Source organism: Arvicola amphibius, chromosome X, assembly GCF_903992535.2.
Source record: "Arvicola amphibius chromosome X, mArvAmp1.2, whole genome shotgun sequence".
Taxonomy (NCBI): domain Eukaryota; kingdom Metazoa; phylum Chordata; class Mammalia; order Rodentia; family Cricetidae; genus Arvicola; species Arvicola amphibius.
The window spans coordinates 27,476,606-27,497,039 of NC_052065.1; the positions used below are offsets into that span (position 1 = coordinate 27,476,606).

The following is a 20,434-nucleotide window of genomic DNA, read 5'->3' on the forward strand; positions in this document are numbered from 1 at the left end:
GCTCTCTAGCTCCGCCTGGTTCTAGCTCTGGAACATTGCTTGAGTAGATCATTAAAACTTTCTAGGTTGTCTTGTTGTGTGTGTATTTGCGCATGTTTATGTGGATGTGTGTGCACAGGTGGTCAAACCTAGGTGTCATTCCTCAGGAGCCATTCAGTTTGCTTTCTGAGACAGTGTCCCTCACTGGGAACAGGGGCTTGCTGATTAGACTAGGCTGCCTAGTCAGCAGGCTCTAGGCATCCCCCTGTCTCTGCCTCAGGGCTGGGATTATGTGTTCTTATGCAGGTGCTAGGGATGGAACTCAGGTTCTTGTGCTTGTGTAGGAAGCACTTTTTGTGACAGAGCTATCTATCCAACTCCTCTCTAGGTTTTCTTATCTGTAAATTGAGAATCTCAAAGGGGATGTACCTTACTTTGCTGTATAACATTGCCAAAAGTCTTAATGTACACAAAAGTGCTTTGAATGCTGTCGAACATTCTGGAAGTATAAATCATTACTAAGTCCACTAAAATAGAGGCAGGCATGAGTGCAAATCTTCTGATGCTCTATATAGAATTATTCACTTAGGTAGTTTAAATATCAAATTGCCAAAGTGGTCTAAATCTATCAGAGTTCCTATGTAAATTTTAAGTGTGGAGCTCATGAGTTTTTCTTAAAGGAAAGATAAATCTGCCATGTATGTAGGAACTTGTTGGTAAATACATAAAAAAGTCAGTGGGAATGCATTTCCACAAGGTCCACTTTGGGGGGTGGCCATGTTAAGATTTTTCCTCTAAATTTTAATTGAAAAATAGACTACAGGAAGTAAAGAACCAATGCTAGGCATGCTAGTTTATGACTATGGGTGAGGTAGGGACATTGGGAGTTCCAGTCTAGCAAGACCATGCCTTAAAACAGCAGCAGCAACAACAACCACTACCACAACCACTACAATAATCACCCTAAAAAAGACAAAAAAGTGAAACAAACACAAAATAAAACACAAATGGTTTTGATACTGCCATTTGAGGCGACTGCCTAGATTTTCCATAGTACAGGTTTCTAATGTAGAATTATACCAACCATATAGGAAAAATAGTGACTGTAGAGATCTTTCTACAGAAGAATCTTTTTCCTTTCTTTTTATTTAGCCTTTGTGTCTGTTACATCATGTCTCCCAACCTTACCTATCTCCACCCCCAGAAGAAAACAAAATAAAATTTAAGTGACAAAGGGGGAGGGGAGGAAGAAAGGGAAAACCTTGTTAGGGAAGCTGTACTGTGACACAGTGAGTCACGCAGTAAAGCCCCTTTCCATATATTTTTACATGCGGGCGTTCATTGAAAAGAATCATTGGTCTGGTCTGAGGCCCCTGGTCTACACCATTGACACTGGGTCCTCCCTGGGACTCTTCTTGGGCATCCTGTTACTTTCCTATGGAGATCCTGCAGCCCTCCGTTCAAAGGACCCCCTCCCCTGCTGTCCAGGAGATCACAAATGGGGTGGATATTGGGGTGGGCCAACAACACATAACCCTGGTTCTGGACCTGGGTAGTTACAGGGTTGCTTGGCCTGCCAGCTCTCCCGTCTTTACCACCAGGGTGAGTTCCACAGCATTGCCCTGGCCAGTTCACCCCTTACAGCAGAGATGAGTAAGGGCCTGTTCTCCTGCTTTCTCATCCTCAGGGTGTGATCCCCCACAACTACACCTTCAGAGACAGCTCTACTCTGCTGCCCAGGGGAGGTGCAGGGGCCACTCTCCTGAGTGCTGCAGATGAGGGGCAGGGGCAGCTCTCCTGTTCTTATGACCTCAGGGCCAGTTTTCCTACCTGCCTCAGGTGTGGATGGCTAGGGTGGGCATCTCTCCGCCTCCCATGCCACCACACGACATATGCATAATGGGGACAGCTCTCCCATGGTTACAACACTGGGGTTGGCTCGCCCACACCTCTGCCAACAGGGTACTACTGTATCGTCCAGGTAAGGTACAGGGTCTGCTTTTCTGAGTTCTGTAGCTGGTAAGTGGGAGGGTCATCTCCCCTGCCCAGCTCAGGTGTCAGCCATCTTTCCCTCACCTTCGCCACAACATGGCAGATGAGGGGAGTATGGCCAGCTCTCCCCCTCTCACAGCCACAAGAGTCTCATTTCACCTTGCATGTTATACATGCTCCCTAAAAGCCGGGGAGTGGAATTTTTAGGCATCAACTCATATCTCCCGCACACCCAAATCAAAATTTAGAGATGTTTTGTTTTATTTCCAAATTAAGTTCAACCGAGTTTCTTTGTATGTTAGTGTTAGGTTTTAAGGCTTTTTCCAACTACTTCTGTAGTTGAAGATCTTCTAAACACTTACACCAGTACTTAAAAGAGCCAGAAAAAACTGCTCTCAAGCAGCTAGTTCCTGATTTCTCCAGCCTATGGCTGGCAGTTTGGTCTATTAGTTTTCTTAGCTCAGTGACCATACACGGTTCCACTATGCAATGCAAGCCAATTATGTGAAATAGGAAAACAGTTTCAAAATAGCTCAGGCTCACAGAATTTTATTATGTATTGAGAGTAAATCTCCGTGATGGGCAATTCTAAAAGATTCATTTCATAGGTGAGAAAATGGAGGTCTAGACAGGCCGAGCAACCTGTTATGATTCAAGGTGTTATCAAAAGTGGTCAGAACTGAGATCCACTGACTATTCTTCCTAACTTAAGTGTTTCTACTCTACCAGAAGGTAACATTTTTTTTAAAACCCTGTAAAGGGACAGATCACAAATATTTTAGGCTTCGAAGGCTACATGATTTCTTTTGATACTACTCAACTCTGCCATCAAAGCACACAAATATAAATTTTCAATAAAACTTTACACCCCTAAACTGGACGGACCCCCAGGCCACTGTTTGCCAACTCCTCCAGTAAACTATGGCTACTGAACAGCCTGTTGGGCACAGCAATAAAAACGGTATCTTATATAAGCAGTTCTCCAATTTTTCTGGTTTATTCAACCTTGACAAAGAAGCTTGCTCTTCAAATTTACTAGGTATACTTTAGCATGTTTTAAGGATGAAACAATTTTAAGGTAAGACTTCAAAATCTGTTAAGAAAAACCATGACAAGACCGCAACTTCCTGCTTTTAAAGTACTAAAGCGCCATTTCTAAACTGTCTCGTCTTAGAGAAAGACTGATCAGCAGGCAGAGAAGCAGGCAAGGCATACTTTTGGCAATCTGCAAAACCAATAAAGGAAAGCCATAGAGAGTTGTCTGAAATCTCCCTTGCTGTGTTCTTTTCCTTTTTAAAATAATTTCTTATCTAACAATTTCTACATGTATTTAATATATTCTGGTCACACCCAAGCCCCCTGCCTCCCCCCACTGCTCTTAGCCTACTTTTATGTCCTTTTGTTTCGGGTCTCTTTTTACTTTGTGACCTCACTGGGTGGAACAAGAGCTACCTGCATGGATACAGGTGTGGAACTGTCCACTGGAACATGGGTAACTTACCTGTGACTACACTAAGACACAGAGACTTTAGATAATTTGCTCAAGGCTTCCAATGAGGGAGAGTCAGAATTGGGGTTCATCCACCCATTAGCTCAAGAGCAGCTCCTATGTATTGCTGTGTACTTCTTACTTCTTCTGCTACCCATAATCAAAATTTAGTAACTGGCTCTCAGTGAAATTGTTTTTTAATCATTTCTAAGGTAGTCTTAAAAATTAGGCTGCTGCCCCATTTGGGGAACTTCAAATCACTGTCTGGGATAAAAATAAGTGGGTACCTAGATGTTCATTTGGGGAAATCAACTGTGGGGTGGTAGGTTTTGTAAAGCAGAGAAGTTACAGCCTTTGTTCTAGAAGTTCATAGGAGAGGCATAGGGAGGAGAATGAGCTCCCTGAGGAGGGCAGGCATGGCATATGTTAACCTGGTGGCTGACAATTCTCAGGAATGCAGCCTTGCCAGAAGCTGAAAACAAGCCTGTAATGATTAGGCTGATGTTCCTAATTCTATGTTGCTTGGCTGGTCTTGAGACTTTAAATAGCCTGCAAAGGGATGTGGTAAATCCACATGACCCCTATTTGTTGTGATAGTTTGGCCCCGTTCAAATGAATCTTAGTCACCAGTTTGGCTATTTTTGGTCTAAGTCTGCTTCTGTGGCACCAGGGGAAGAACATGTCTCCTGAGATGGGCGAGCCCAAGCCCGAGTGAAACATCTGTTTTTGGGCAATGGAAGGTTCAACCTTACATAGCATAATGTTATGTGAAGCCAAAAGAGGACAAAAGATTAAAAAGATTTAGAGAAGAGTTAAAAAAGAAGCCCATAGTTTCTTTGAACAGTTGGACAGGAAACTTAACTGCAAAAGAGCTGACCAAATTTTACTCTGAATGATTAGATTTTTTTCCCCACATGATGCCTATACCAGTTTAGGTACATGTCAAGGTAAAGATGTCAAACCTTAAGAAACCACCTTTGGCTAGGTGGTGGTGGTACCCTCAGGAGGCAGAGGCTGGTGGATCTCTGTGTTTGAGGTTATTTTCGTCTACATAGTGAGGTCCAGAACAGCCAGGGCTTACACAGAGAAACCCTAGTATCTTTGGGCACTAGGTCAATGATGGCAAATCATTAATAACTATTTTTTGCCAAGGATCTTATAAAAGCAGATAGAGGAGAGCCAGTTTGAACTCCGGACAACAACAACAACAACAAAAAAAATTAGGAGAAAAGCTTAAATAGGAATGCTCAATATTAATAATGATATGTGAAAAGTTCTTTTTCTGTTCATCAGCATTCAACATCCAATAGAATCTTCTCCAAAAGTGGGAATGTTCTGTATCTGTGCTGTTCAATATCATAGCTACTAGCCTGCTGAGCACTTGAAACAGGATGGTATGAATGGGAAACAGGCACTTGGATTCTTAAATTTTAAGTAACTTAAATTCACATAGGTACATGTGGCTATTAGAACATGAGAGGCTCCCCAAACATTTACATAAAATCTATAGCTGTATAAATATCATTCATAATCTTCAAGAGGTAAAGAAAAATAATAGTGTAATTTAGGACATCTGAAAATACTCAGGAAGTTTTGAGCTTGTAGGAGTCACGTGATTACAGATTATGGTGGTGGGGCTTTCATTTATTGCTTTATGATGGCTGTTCAACTCTAGATCCCATGTTAACCCAGTCACGGTTTACAGTGAACCAAAATCACACTTAAAAAATAAAGTCTTTTTATCATTGTTAGTTTAACATTTTGAAGTAGTGTCTTACTTTGTAGCACAGGCTGGCCTGAATCTAATGATTCTCCTGCCTCAGTTTTTGTCAGTGGTGGGATTATAGATGTATGTCATGTTATATTTTTCTGTCAATACATTTATGTTTGAGAAAACGAAGCTTAGAATCATAACCATATCTCTGCTATGAATTTTAAAGACAAAACAAATATGTGTATTATAGTTGCTAAATTTTGTTTTAATTCCTACTGAAATATTAACTTAAAATGATCTCAAAGACCAAAAGTTTACTGAAATGGCAACAATTTTTAAAAATTATTTAGCTGTAGCAAAAATGATGGCTGACATAGGATGTGTCTGCAGGAGCGTGAACAGAATAAAAGCATGATCACCCACTCCATCTGGTAGGGTTTTTGGTGGTTTTTAAAATTTACCTTTAGTTTCCTCCTGGCATTGAATTTCCTCAGTTGTTCTACTGTTTCTGGAAGGTGAATTTTGTAGGCATAACGATCCCGCTCCTATAAAAGAAGATTATAATGATACATAATCACTGAAAAAAGTGAAGAAGCTTAATATAAATTATGAAGGTCAAGTCCTTAAATGTGAAGTTTATATTTAATTTTAAGAAATTGGTTATTTTATTTTATAAACTGATAAATATTCTGAGAAAAGGAATATAAACAGTAAAATTGATGGCTAAATAGTATTTCTAGCAATAATAAAGAACTAAAGTAATAAGCTATCTAATTTTTAGATATGTGGCTAAAGTTACAATGGTTGTGAAAATATGAAGTTATATTTTCTACTTAATTTTGTAGCTAGCATGCAAAATAAGATTTTATTATATATATATATATATATATATATATATAGAGAGAGAGAGAGAGAGAGAGAGAGAGAGTACTGAGGTTGTCTTCATCATGAGCTGTCAGGTAAAATGAACACTTAAAAATGAAGTCTATACTGACTCAGCATTCTGCTGTCAGGAATAACTGGACTATAAAAATCAGCAAGTCTTCCAACTAGGACAGGCTTTTCAAGGGCATCTAATTCAGCTACTTCCCCCATGCAGGGTCTGCTTCAGTCCTTGCCAAGAAAGAAACTGTTCCCTCTGTAGCAGCCCTTTAGAATCCCAAAAGAACAACTTAGAATTTTATTTTTAAAAAATGAAACTAGATTCCTATCTTTCACCCCGCACAAAAGTCAACTCCAAATGGATCAAAGACCTTACCGTAAGACCTGAATTTCTAAAACCATTTGAGGAAAAAATAGGGAAAACACTTGAAAATAGAGGTATAGGAAAGGTTTTTTCAATAGGACTCGGGTCACTTAGGAAATGAGATCAACAATCAACAAATAGGGCCTCATGGTATTAAAAAGGCAAAGGAAACTGTCAATTAACCGTAAAGGCAGCCTATAGAATGGGAAAAAAAATCTTTGCTGGCCAGACATCTGGCAGAGAAGTAGTATTTGAATTATATAAAGGACTAACAATAATTAAGAAACAACCAACTCAACAAATGAGCTAATGAAATGAACAGACGGATCCTCAAGGATGAAATAAATATGGTCAATAAATAATATGAAAAAGTTCTCAACTTCACTAGCCATTTGAGAAATTCAAGTCAGAACTAGCCAGAAAGGCAATTGTTAAGTAAACAATTAGCAAATGTTGGGGTACCATTTCCTGAGTGGTCAAAATAAAGCAAGCATCTACCACAAAGTTTAAGGAGCGAGAATGTGTGGGAATTCTGATAAAGATAAAGTAGATGAACACATGTGGAGAGAATGCAGTGATGGAACAGATCAGATGGGACAGGGAGGACAGATCAGATGGGACAGGGAGGACAGATCAGATGGGAGGGATGATAAGGACAGGGCAGGCTAGGCTGGCTTTATTATGAGAGGGCAGAGATAAAGGTGCTTGCTGCCAAGCCTCAGGACTTGAGTTTGATGCCCAGAACCTACATGAAAGAGAGAACCAACGCTACAAGCTACCCTCTGACCCCTCCCTTCAATGTGTGCCATGGAATATCACCTAAACAAATAAGTAAACAAATGTAAAAAAGCTTCTTATGAACATTCACATGAAACTCAGTCTTCATATGAATATACACTTAATTTCTCTAAGGAAAAGATAGAATGGCTGGGTCATGTGACTGGTCTGTTTAACTTTTTAAGAGGTCAAACTGTTTTACAAATTGGAGGTATCCTTTTATATTCCTAGTAAAATCATGCGTTCCAGTTGTTCTATATCTTTGTCAACACTAGGTGTGGTTAGTCATTTATTAATTTTTTTGTTTACATTTATTTAACACATGAGTGTTTTGCCTACATGTATGTATATGCATCATGTGTGCACAGTGTCTATAGAGGCCAGAAGATGGAATCAGATTTTCTGGAACTGGAGTTGCAGATCATTGTGAGCCACTATGTCAGTGCTGGAAATCGAATCTGAGCCCTCTGGAACAGCGGCCAGTGCTCTTAACTGTTGATCTATCTGTCTAGTCCCAGTAATTTTATTTTAGCCCTTCTAACACAAGTACACAGGGAGCTCACCGTGGCATTATTTGGATTTCCCTAATGACTAATAATGTTGAACAGTGTTGCCTGTGCTTACCAGCTACCTGGGTAGCTTTCAAAAAAATCTGCTTAACTATTTTTACATTTTAGATTAGATTTTATGTTTTCTTATGGAATTTTGAGAATTCTTTACATTCTTTAGGTTACCAGGCCTTTATCAGATACATAATTTGCAAGGGTTTATTCTCAGTTTACAGTTTGTTTTTCATCCTTTGAAAAGTGTCTCTCAAATAATAGAAGCTTTTAGTTCTGCATGTATTTTTCAGGTAGAACAGGATGTTCTGACAGATTGAACATGGGTAGTTCAAGAATTTGGGGTATGAGTAACTGAAGTCTAATTCCAGCTGTACTGGGAAGACCAGGGCAAGCAGTTTGGAAGATGCATGGCAACAAACGGGGTTTCCAGTTGATTTTGAAAACACTTCCTACCTAATAGCATAAACATATTCCCCAAAGTGTTCGGTACCGACGATAAGGAAATCAGTTCAGAAGCACAGTGCTGAAATGACTGCCCGGTGCTGAGTGAAGAGACAGAGAAAGCACATTTCATCACATGCTTCTGCTCAGTAAGACCCTAGGGAGATTAACTGATGCCATGGCTAGAAGACCGAAAGCCGGACAAAGGAAGGGAGACATTTTAGGGATCCCAGGCTTTCAGGAGAAAGCTTAGGCTGACATTGCTGCTAATTCCTGTATCTATATTACTTTAGTTTTGATTCCTGACATATCCTAGCCTAGGTATAAGGCTGCAGCCCGAAAAGTCAAAGACCAAATGGGCCCCGAGAAAAGCCCACGGAGAAGAGGATGTGGGTGAGGATAGAACCTTGTGGCCATTTCACAGTCTGGCTCTGTCTTCCTTTTAGACTAGGAAGTTTACTACAACTGTGACCCTGGACTCTGCCTGTACTTAATCCTGCTGTTGTTGGGATGGCTATTCTGGCAAGTATGATTAATTCCGATAGAAAAGGACGTTAAACAGATGCAGTCAACAACTATATAAAGGCATTCATATATTACTCCGTTTAATCCTCAGATTATTTTCCAACACAGAATAAATAAGAAAGACCTATTTTATTTAACTGAAGAAATAATTCTTTTGCTCTTATTTTTGACTCAAAACAATGATACTTTTGATTTTGGACACCCTTTATTACAAGAATTTTCATGATTCTATTTCTTTACTTTGTAGTCATTGAGGACATTTTCATTAAGCCTTGGCTTACATTTTAGCCATTCTATATCAACATAACTTGTATCCACTGTAATGAGACACATGTATACATGAACAAGAGCTAAATGTAGGAAAGTTGCTCCTTCCAGTTATATAAGCTCCTCACTGACTTCTCTATCTCCAGATGACACGCAAGCAGTAAGAATAACCACTAGTTCACACATGAAAGTTGACTCTGAGTTCAGCTTTCCAGACTTTTCCTTTTATGCTATTGACATTTTAAAACATATTAGGGCCAGAAATCTATTCTGTATGGAACTCAGACTACTTAAGATGAGAATTATAATCATTGGTAGATACAAGAATTTCCAGAAAGAAATATGCTATTAGCCAAGATAAGCTTTGATAATGAAAGCCACTGTAACTGTATAATGCTAAGACATCTTTTAAAGGATCTTAAAAATGACTTAAACAGCTGCTATTGTCTTTATTTGGCAGTAAAAGTACTTCTAAATGATAAAAGCTTTATTGCAAAAAACTCAGAGAAGCAAAGAAAGAACAGTAATCTTCTAAGCTGTTTTTTTCATATCAGGAAGAAAAAATACTAACAATAAAGTAAAAACTGTTGAAGAATCTTTGCTGGGAAAATCAGAAATATTAGCATTAAAATATCAAAAGGTTGAATGCATATTTCAAAAGTTATATTTTTTTAATGCTACTGGGGACTATACTTGCGATTTTTTATGCATGCTAGGAAAGTGTTCTATCACTGAATAATAATCTTGGGTCTCAACCCAAGAAGTAATATTTTCAAGGAGAACCAGGATTTACCAAAATGCCAAAACTGCTCTATGATATTATTCCATGTCATTACCACCAGGAATACATTATTAATCAATACTTTTACATATATCTTAGTGTCTTGCATAACCTTCGAGGAAGCAACATGGTACAACAGCAGCCAGGGAAGACTTTACCAAGAAACTGGTATGTATCTAAATAAGGATCTCAAGATGGTGAGGGTATAAACCAGTGTCCCAGAGGAAGAATACTCTAGGCAAAGGGAGGGTTGAGGCAGTGATGTACCTGTGGTCTGAGAATCAGCCTGGAGACCAGAATGACAGAAACTGAGGCTCAGGAGATAGGACAGGGTAAAATCAGAAAGCTATCAGGAGACTTAGTTAGATAGCAGGTTAAGGAAAAATACTTCAGGAGAGAGGCCTGCATTCAGGCCTCATCATGTACAGACAATCAAAGGCAGTAAAACTCAACGAGGTCTTCCAGGTATGGAGTGAGATGGAGAAAAAGACGAGGAGCAAGTATGAAGGCCAGGCAGTGGCATAGTCATGTGATGTGGCAGGTAAGGAAATGAAGAAAAATCAGCAAAATCTGAGGCGAAACAGCCAGACAAGCAGAAGGGAAACAGAAGGCAGGTATCCTGGGAACCAAGGGAAGCAATTTCACAACATGGAACTTTGTCAACAGACAAAGAAGGTCTGGCCCTGGGATTTGACCACTAGACTTAGCAGCATGAAGGTCAGTAATGACTAGAAAAGAGCTGTTTTTCTTTTGAGTTTTTGAGATTCTGGGGTTGAAACTAAGGGCCCTGCACATGCTAGGCAAGTAAGTATTCTACTGAGGCATACCCATCGCCAATGGGGTTGGTAGGATTGAGATCCTGACTAGTGTGAGTTCAAGAGAAAGGAATGGCAGAAATTGGGGAAATGGGTACATACAATTCTGTCCAGTTTTGCAGTTGAGGGAAGCAAGGATTGGAGGCAGAAGCTGGAAGAGTTTGTAGGAGCAAGAGAAGACAGATGTGCATGCATGCATGTGAACTTAAGCAAGAAAAACAAATCACAACACATTAGACCCAAAAGATCCAGAGAACTGATGATGTGGGAAAGAAGGAAGTGGCTGGAGCAATGTCATCTAGCTAGTGAAAGGGACAGAATATAGGACATAAATGATAAGTCATGGGAGGATGAACTAAAATCTTGGTTCTATCAGTGATAACTTCTGTGACTTGAGCCAAAATTATGAATATCTCCAAGGATGTATTCTTCCTCATAAAGCAAGAATTTCCTGTAATTATAACACAACATTTTAATGAAACAATATTATTTCCCGATGTCTCAAGATATGATTTGCCCTTCATCTAGAAAAATGGTATAAAAACTTCTGAAATGTGTCTTTTCCCTAAAACAGAAAATCTATACCACGCTTACTGAAAACCAGTGAAGTACTACAGAGTATAGAGTCACACCCAAAATAAAGATAATGAAGATAACATGGCTATGCCAGCTGTTCCTTTTCATCTTTGTGGTACATGTGTCGCCAGACAACAGCTTGTCTTCCCTTGCAGATTCTGTCGTAATCTGCTTTTGTGCCTTCCACCAGCCGACTATCATACATGTCTCAGACAAGGTGTAAGACAGCAAGCACGATGGAGAACACCCATGGAAGGGGCGAGAAAGAAGCAAAGAGTGAAGGGTTCATCTTCTAGGGTGGTGCACTGCTGCCACTAGCCTATCAGTCCATGTGAGCGCAGGTACCTTAAGCCATGGGTGATTCAGTGCTTCATAAACGGTGATCCTTTCAGCAGGATCCAGCATCAGCATGCGGCGTACGAGGTCTTTGGCACTTTCAGAGATATGGCTCCACTGCCTTGGATTCATCTGAGGAGGCAACAAGGAAAAGTTCCACGGTTATCTTCAAGAAGTCAACACCTACAATTATTTAACATGCTATAATCTATACTATTTCAGCATAACATTCTCAGAGCAAATAACAGAGATTGGAAGGCCTGTTTCCTGAGGAAAAGAGCACATGCAATGCTTTGTGATTTTTTCCCCCATATTGTATCAGCAATTATTCTTTTGGTGGTATTAGATTGCACTATTTCAATATTTAAAAGGTAGAATGCCCATAATTCTGGTTTCTAGTTTTTGATTCCCATCTAAAAAGGGTAGAATATATTGATCTACAAAGTACTAGAATAAATTTGAGATGGAAAAAAAACCCTAAAGATTCTTTTTTGGAGACAAGGTTTCCCAGGATGGACTAGAACTCACTCTATAGCCAGACTGACCTTAAACCTCCAGTTGCTTCTGCCTTAGTGTCTTGAGTGCTAGAATTATAGATTTGTCCCGGCTAAATAAAGTTTTAAAAGTGATGCCTTCAAATACTGGGATTACGTGCTGAGTGTACTGTGCATCACTATAATCTTAGCAACTGGGATGCTAAGGCAAGGGAATTGTGAGTTTGAGTTCAGTCTAGGTTGGATAGAAATTCTGAAAGAATGAAAGAAAGAAGGGGAAGAAGGAAGGGAGGGGAGGGAGGGAGGAAGAAAGGAAGAAAGGAAGGAAGGAAAGAAGGAAGGAAGGAAGGAAGGAAGGAAGGAAGGAAGGAAGGAAGATGCACACAAGCTCTAAAACAAAAAATAAAATTGGGAGCAGCATTAATTGTAAAGCTATAAAATTATTAATTGGATATTCTGTCCAGAACGTTCAAAATTGGAGGCAAACTATACTGTCATCACAAGCCTATAAAATAGCCAGTTCCACTTGTATACTGTATTCGGTAAAGTCACTTCTTTCTTGTAGAGTCAAGACAACCAATTTATGTGGTAAAATTGAATAGAACTAAACAATAAGAATTCCAAGTTTTCCAAAAGTCTTCTGATAATGGCTGTGGATCTTTGAGGCAAAGACTGGAAGGCTCTTGGAAGGGGATATGGCCAAGCCCAGAAATGAGAAAAACATTCAAGGAAAGTACTCAGAGTTTGGGAGTTGGGAAGGGAAGTGGGAACTGGATGTAGTGACAGAGGTGAATCTCATTCCCTGTTCAACACCAGGAAGCTGCCTGATTGAATAACTGACCATATGGGAGCTGCCTGATGCCAGGAACTTTATATAGTATCACAGCTTTTGTAACGGTTGCTGTTGTTTTTCAGTGCTGGAGACGAAACCCTGGTCATCACACATGCAAGGTCAAATGCTCTGCTAAGGAGCTACATGTCTGGCTCAGTGTGCTGGCCGTAACCAATAGGAATCTATGTTACCTCTTAAGAGAAAATGATGGAGAATGAATGCAGCAATTTACAGCTAAAAGAAATCACAGTAATTGCATCACAGCATAAAAGAATCATTCCAGTTTGACCAAGGGCTAGCAACAGATACTGAGCTTTGGCTGAGGCGAGGCTTTGAACTTGCAGATATGGAGGGGAAAGCAGCTCCATGCTAGGGAGAGCTCTTACAATTGGAGGATGTTCTATCTTCCTTTTTTTAGAGGTAAAATTACAAAAGCAACCACTTTTGCTTGTTGAATTTTGTGAGATAACTGGTATGAGACTACTTCAATATTGGCATCCTATTTCCTATTGGAATGTGGTCAATGGACCTGTTTGAAAGTAGTGACTAGGGGCTGGAGAGATGGCTCAGTGGTTAAGAGCATTGCCTGCTCTTACAAAGGTCATGAGTTCAATTCCCGGCAACCACATGGTGGCTCACAACCATCTGTAATGAGGTCTGCTGCCCTCTTCTGGTCTGCAGACACACACATACAGAATAATGTATACATAATAAATAAATATTTTAAAAAAAGAAAGTAGTGACTAATTAGGCAGGGGGTAGATAGCTATACTCCCTTGTCTTTATTTTTCCTTCCTTCCTTCCTTCCTTCCTTCCTTCCTTCCTTCCTTCCTTCCTTCCTTCCTTCCTTCTTTCCTCTCTTTTTTGCCAACTTGACACAGCTAGACTTATATGGGAAGGAAAAGCTCAATTGAGAAAATGCCTCCATCAGATTGGCTTGTAGATAAGTCTGTGGGGATTTTCTTGATTAATGATTGATGTGGGAGGGGAGGGCCCAGGCCACAAGCAGTGGTTTTGAATTGTATAAAAAAGCAGACCAAGCAAGCGAAGGGCCACAAACCCATAAGCAACATTTCTCTCTGGTCTTTGCTTCACTCTCTTGCCTCCACGTTCCTGTGTTGGTTTCACTCCCATTGATGGACTGTAACCTGTTACCCAAATAAACCCTTCCCCCCACAACTTGCTGTTGGTCATGGTGTTTCATCACAGTAGTAGAAACCTAACTTAGACGCTCTTCTTCCCTACCCTTGGGCTCATGTGATCTTCAAAATCTGATTTTCTTTTTCTTGGCAAATGAAAAGATCTATAAGTGGTGGTTATGAAGTTTGAAGTAAGGATTCGAATGGTAATTCTCTGCTCTTTTTATGAGGGTGCCTGACACAATGCAGTCCTTCAGCTGGCAAAACTAGATAACATTGAGTTATCGGGGGCAAAAAACCCTGAGTTAGAAAATAGTTACTCATTTGAATAGCATTTATTTGAAATACTAGCAAGTATTCCAGTTAAATAGTATTCTCTGACATCTACCTTAAAAGAGCAAGTATGGGAAGAGTGATGACATGTAGGGAGAAGGACAAACAGCAAGTGCTGTCTTTCCTACATAGAATCTAGATGTAAAACATATACACACATGAAAGCAGAAGGAAGGGAACCAGAGGGAGGTAGGAGGAAGAACAAGGCTGGGTAATGGAGGAGCAAATGTGAACAAATGTGTGTGTGTGTGTGTGTGTGTGTGTGTGTGTGTGTGTACAAAAATGCCACAAGAAAACCCACCATTTTGTATGCTGGCAAAAATTTAATAAGAAAATGAAAAAAAAAAAAGGATCAAGCAAGTCAGCAAATAAGAATCATGTCTAACCACTTAAGAGCAGGACAGCTTCCAACTGAGCTATAGTACACTTAGAAGGTGTCACTGAGCTTTTCTTAGAAATGATAAGTGCCATCAGGGTGTCGAAATGATTTTTATTTTTGAGATGCTTTGGAATAACCTGAAAGTCTGTGAAATTCAGAATAAGATTGCAATATACTAGCTCTTGAAGCTGAGGACTCTGCCCTATTCTTGTGTTATTGATGCTTTCCATAATAAAGAAGCAGCAATACATATTGATAGAATCATCACAGTATTTTTTAAAAAGAGACAAGGCCCATGAAGTTCACAGAGGTAACAGAAGTGGTCCTATACTTTAAACTGCTGATGAAAACCTGGGCCTTTTGTAAATGAGGCATTGAAGGCATTAAAGGCAAACAAGAAGTGAGATTAGCCAAATAAAATGGGAAATAAGTTATAAGGTGCAAAGTTTCAAGTATTTAAAGCATTGAATACTTATTTTTATGCCTTGGTACAGAAATTACGGTATAGTTGCTACCTTATCACTTCCTATAATATTACCACCATTTGTTAGGAATAGGAAATTTTAAAATAATTTTTGGACATTACAAATAGCCCAAATTTCTTACCAAGGCATAAAAATAAGTATTCAATGCTTTAAAAATAGACAAAATCAAATACCAGACGCTGTTGGAATGAAGCACATTGCCTTGGAAACCAGGAAGTTAGCAACAACTGAACAAACACAAAGGAAGACTTCTATTATTAGCAAATGCTTAGAACTCAGAAAGGCAGGTGGGAGACTTTATTATATGGTAACTATGCCATCAGCCGCTGAGGAGATCCAGTGCAGTGCTCAGTGCAGTTCCAGGTGCGTATGAAGTGCTTTGTCGCAGATGCTAGAATTCTTTATTTGCATTAACCTGGTACTTGTCTGTCTGTCTTTTCTTTCTTTTTGGTGGTTTTGAGACAGCTTCACTATGTAGCCTTGGCTAGTCTGGAGCTTTCTACGTAGGCTAGGCTAGCCTCAAATTTAAACGAATCCTCCTGCCTCAGTCTCCCAAGTGCTGGGGTTAAAGGTATCACCACCATGCCTGGCCCTCGGTGCATTTTCACCTGAGTTTCTTTCAATACATTAGTACCTGTAATTTCATTCGATTTGGTGACACTCAACTAGAAAGCCCAGTCTATGTATTTCTGATAATCACACTCTCCAAGGACAGGAGGGCAACGACTACTTAAGAAGCAACCTCCTATAGTATTTAGTTACCTTGAAAGTAGTACTTTCATTTATTAGTCTTCAACTGACTCTAAGAGAAGCAGCAAAAGCTATACTTATAACTTCTAACAGTGTACAAGGCAAACATACTAAATCATTGACCATTTCCACTTCCATGTGTTTTAATTAGAGTTTGAAAGGACGAGGCTGCAACTCTGAAACTACCTTCCCACGTTGCGGGCTAGAAAAATGGCTTAGCTACGAGAGTGAGTATTGCTGTTGCCCAGAGCATGTGCTCAGCTCCTAGTTTCCACAGGAGGCTCCATGGAGATCTGGTCTTCACTGGCACTGGCTCTTTGGTGCACATATCCACACACAAACATATGCGTACACAAAAAAATCAAATCTTTCAAAAGTATAACATTACTGACAAAATTAAAAGAAAATGTTACTGGCCTCAGTTTGGGAGTCTAATGTTACCTAAACTTATATTTGTATTTGGTCTTATGTTACCAGGCACTGCCAAAAATGAAGCAATGATTCAGTTGAATAGAAAACATGAGCTTCATGTTTTCCTCAACATTCCTCAACATTAAGTGCCTTGACCAGAGACAAAGACACACACTCTCATGGTTCCAGCCCCTACCAGCTACATGTGTTAGAAAATGGTTAAGAATGTAAGAATAATTGGGACAGTGAACAGGATTTCAGCTTACTTATTTCTGAGACTCTTTAGGTCTTTTTTGATGTAGCCCTCCACAATGTCAGTAATAGCATTATTTTTAAAAATGTTTTTTAAAAAAATGAAAGCAGTAATCTTGCGATTACAAGGCAATAATCATAGTTGAGGATTTCAATGCACAGAATACGAATTTTAAGTCATATTAATTGGGGCTGAAGAGATGGCTTAGCTCTTCTGGAAGATCCAAGTTTGGGTCCTAGCATCCACATTGGGTGGCTTACTACTTCCTGTAACTCTAGTTCCAGGGGATCCAACACCTCTGGCCTCTGCAAGAACCTGCATTCATGTGCAGACACATATTTAAAATTAAAATAAGAAAACAAATTCTTTAGAGAAAATACCTCTGAACTGTTATCATAAAGCATGGTTGTGATGCTCACATGTCAGTTTACTCTGTAATATAAAGACATTGTTCTGCTGTATTGGTCAAAATTTAAAATTATGATAAGAAACATTTTAAAGTACCTGAGTGAAATTTCCATTTGAATAATTGTTATAAATTAAGAAAAAAAGCTTTACAAATAAAGGCCTTTTCTTTACTATATAAAAAAGACCCACAGAAGTCTGCTTCTCATTGAGTTGAGCTCATGGTGACTCACACTTTATCCAGACTCCACTGTGCTTCACAACACTATTGGGTCCCTGATGTCAACACAGACCTTTGCTATGGTGGGGTGAGTACCTAGGTGACAGTCAGTTGGTGGGCAAAGACAGAGAGTAACTTCAAAACATCTTTTGGGATCTTTTACTCTGAATGGAAAAGAAAAAGTCATTATCCATTACCTTATATTTTCCTTTAATAATGCCTTCAAACAGTCTTTCCTTGGTTCCATAGAAAGGCAAGCAACCGCTGAGCAGGATGAAAAGGATCACGCCACAGCCCCAGACATCAACAGGCTTTCCATAAGGCTCTCTCTTGACTACTTCTGGGGCCATAAAGTGAGGTGTTCCAACGCGTCCTGTATTTAAAACAACAGTATGGAAAACTGGTTTTATGAAAGGTTTTTTTTTCCTATTTGAAATCTGAAAATAAACAAGCAATATCGGCCGGGTGGTGTTGGCACATGCCTTTAATCCCAGCCTATGGAGGCAGACGGATCTCTGTGAGTTCCAGGCCAGCCTGGTCTACAGAGCAAGTTCTAGAACAGAGAAATCCTGTCTCGAAACCACCTTCCCCCAAAAAGCATTATCAGTCTGAATGTTCTTCAAACACTTCTCTTTATAAAAGGAGTTCATGGAAGGAAAAATAGTTTATCTATCACCCTTTAAAAACACTGGGTCTAGAACAGGACCGGGTGCTCATCTCTGAATTCTGCATGTTATATAATAGGCTTTTATTTCTTGTATCTTCAAGAAGTTTAAATGTTGTAATTTAGAGTTGGGGCAGGGAAGAGTGGGTTGACCAAACCTGGAAGAGGTGGAAGGCCTGCCTTGGGTAGAGGTGGGGCAAGGGCAGGGAGAAGGCATAAGTGAGCGACAATTTGATGGTAAAACAATTACTTTTAATTGCCAAGTTCCTATTAGGTTGGTTGCAGCAATTCTCAAAGGCCACTGGGGATAACCATTACCCCCCCCCCCCCCCATGCTAACACTTGAAGAGAATGAGAGTAAACAAAATGAGGAACTCCCTCCCATGCACCCTCTTTTTTATTTTTTATTTTTTATTTTTTTTGAGACAGGATTTCTCTGTGTAACAGCCCTGGCTCTCCTTGAATTCACTCTGTAGACCAGGCTGGCCTCGAACCCACAGAGACCCACCTGCCTCTGCCTCCCAAGTGCTGTAGTGCTGGGATTAAAGGCGTGCGCCATCATGCTTAGCTGGCTCATAGGAGTTGCGTGCCAAAGTACAGTCTGACTTTTTCACTCTCATCACCATTTTAACTGAGTACCAAAAGATAGTCTTTTCCTCTATGGAGGAATAAAAGGCTTAAACTCTAGGGAAAGGACTTTGGGATGGGCCATTAACTATCAGACTTGGCAGCTCTTTTACATTTTACAGGCCCAGCCCTGCCTTCCTTTGTCTGTTTGTTCATCCGTCTGTCTCTTCTTATGCCGAACCCAAGATCATCTTTACTTTGAAGGTTGCAAAATACTTTATCTCACTGTGGTTCAGAGTTTAAAAACAACCTAAGAAATCTTTTAGTCCATCTACAGAGACTATGTTGTAAAGGCCTGCTGGTTATCAAACTCAGCTGGGATGGCGAGGGCTAATGATCTCTGCTGCAGATTCTTCTGGTTTCCCTTTCATTCCTCATAATGGAAGAGATTAATTTCTGGGTCCCAATAGGACAAAGACCCTCACTTAAAATGTACAATGAAAACTCAGTACTGGCTACAAGGACCTGATGAGAGAAATAGTTTTTATTTCTGGATTGCCTAGTTTTGCTTCCTCAGGCAGCATAAAGGAGCTGCAGTGTTGGGAGCTGAACCTTCCAGTTCATTGGCAACTTCCATAAGGCAGGGTCCCAGCATAATAACCATTATTCTGATGGACAGGGCAGGAGCTGGCAGAAGTAGGGAAAAGTAGGTCTAAGAGCTCAGGGCATCATTTGAAACACTGCTCCCAGGACCCATGGATACCTACTGAAAAGTTCACTTGGTACTTTGACACTCAACTCCTACGACTTCCTACTCAGGTATGGGTGACTCATTGTGTGTGTGTGTGGGGGGGGGGGGATAATTCACACCACCACAGTCTAGGCCCAGCCATCTATCTGGACTGAAGAAATGAGTGCTCTTTCTTTGGGAGGATGTATACTCTCAGCTCAAGAATTTGCTCAGAGATGACAGAGATACTTTTTTTTTTTTTGGTTTTTCGAGACAGGGTAAAAAAAAAAAGGAGATACTTTTAAATTTTAAGTACATCTGTAATGTGAAAAACTTCACCTGACTCCTTGCTTTTGCTACCAATATTTTGCGACTTTATTTTTTGCGACCACTTGACTTCTATGACTTTGATCACAAAATTCTAAGAACAGGAAACCAATTACCAAACCAGACATGGAACCTCAGATATTTACATAAATATTTAAATGCTAACTTAAATGCAGTAATAAAACCCTCCCTCAAACTTCAGGGAAGGAGTTGCTCTGAGTGGTTATGCTTTTACTACTTCAGGATTTGAATCTTGATACATCTAGCCTTTTTTGCGTTATCCCTTTTGTAGGCGGTTTACAATTTCCTGCCGAGTTTTACATTAGATGTTACACATCATCTAGCCTTTGTGCGGCGACTTGCAGTTATCATCCTGGCTATCAACACAGGAGCCTTCACTACAGAACAGACTGCACTCCCAGGAGCCTCACAGGTACGGAAGGCTGGATCTCTGTGGTGTGCTGTCCTTGTCTTGCTGTCACCGTTACCATGTTTTCTGTCATCAGGCTTTCATTTTCTTCCCTCTCCCCATGCTTTCTCCAGTGTTGGCAACTCTTAACTTGCAGCTTATTATCTGCTACTGACTGGACAATGCCTAGCCACCAGAGTCGTTCATTCAAACATTTCCAAAGTGCTTGTCAGGTCCTCAGCACGGTGGTAGGTGTGTAGATATGTAGAGGGATGAGCCACGGCTCTTTGACCCCTTACACATCTCTTGTCTGCTGTTATTACATGTCCTTGATCAGATTTTGTAGGGAGGTAGGTAACCTAGATAGTTCTGCTTGGATGGAAGAGGAGGGGTGACAGTTAGAATATGCTTGTTTTTAAAAGACAATAATTGTTAGCTTAGTCTTCAAGCGAAAGGCTAAACCTAACAGATAAAATGACAAAAGGCATTCTAAACAGATGGACTAGCACTGCAGATTATGAGGGGACACAAATCT

At 40.0% G+C, this 20,434-nt stretch overlaps 1 protein-coding gene across 4 annotated transcripts in view; it reads right to left on the reverse strand.

The window, feature by feature from the left end:
- Cask (calcium/calmodulin dependent serine protein kinase) overlaps positions 1–20,434 on the reverse strand; it is a 331,839-nt gene that overhangs the window by 87,029 nt on the left and 224,376 nt on the right. For all 4 annotated transcript variants that reach the window (XM_038316597.2, XM_038316596.2, XM_038316595.2 and 1 more), the window contains exons 7-9: positions 17,400–17,575; positions 11,511–11,633; positions 5,636–5,719 (exon numbers count right to left, since the gene is read on the reverse strand). In XM_038316597.2, coding sequence (XP_038172525.1) covers positions 5,636–5,719; positions 11,511–11,633; positions 17,400–17,575 — 383 coding nt within the window. The remainder of the gene's footprint in view (positions 1–5,635; positions 5,720–11,510; positions 11,634–17,399; positions 17,576–20,434) is intronic.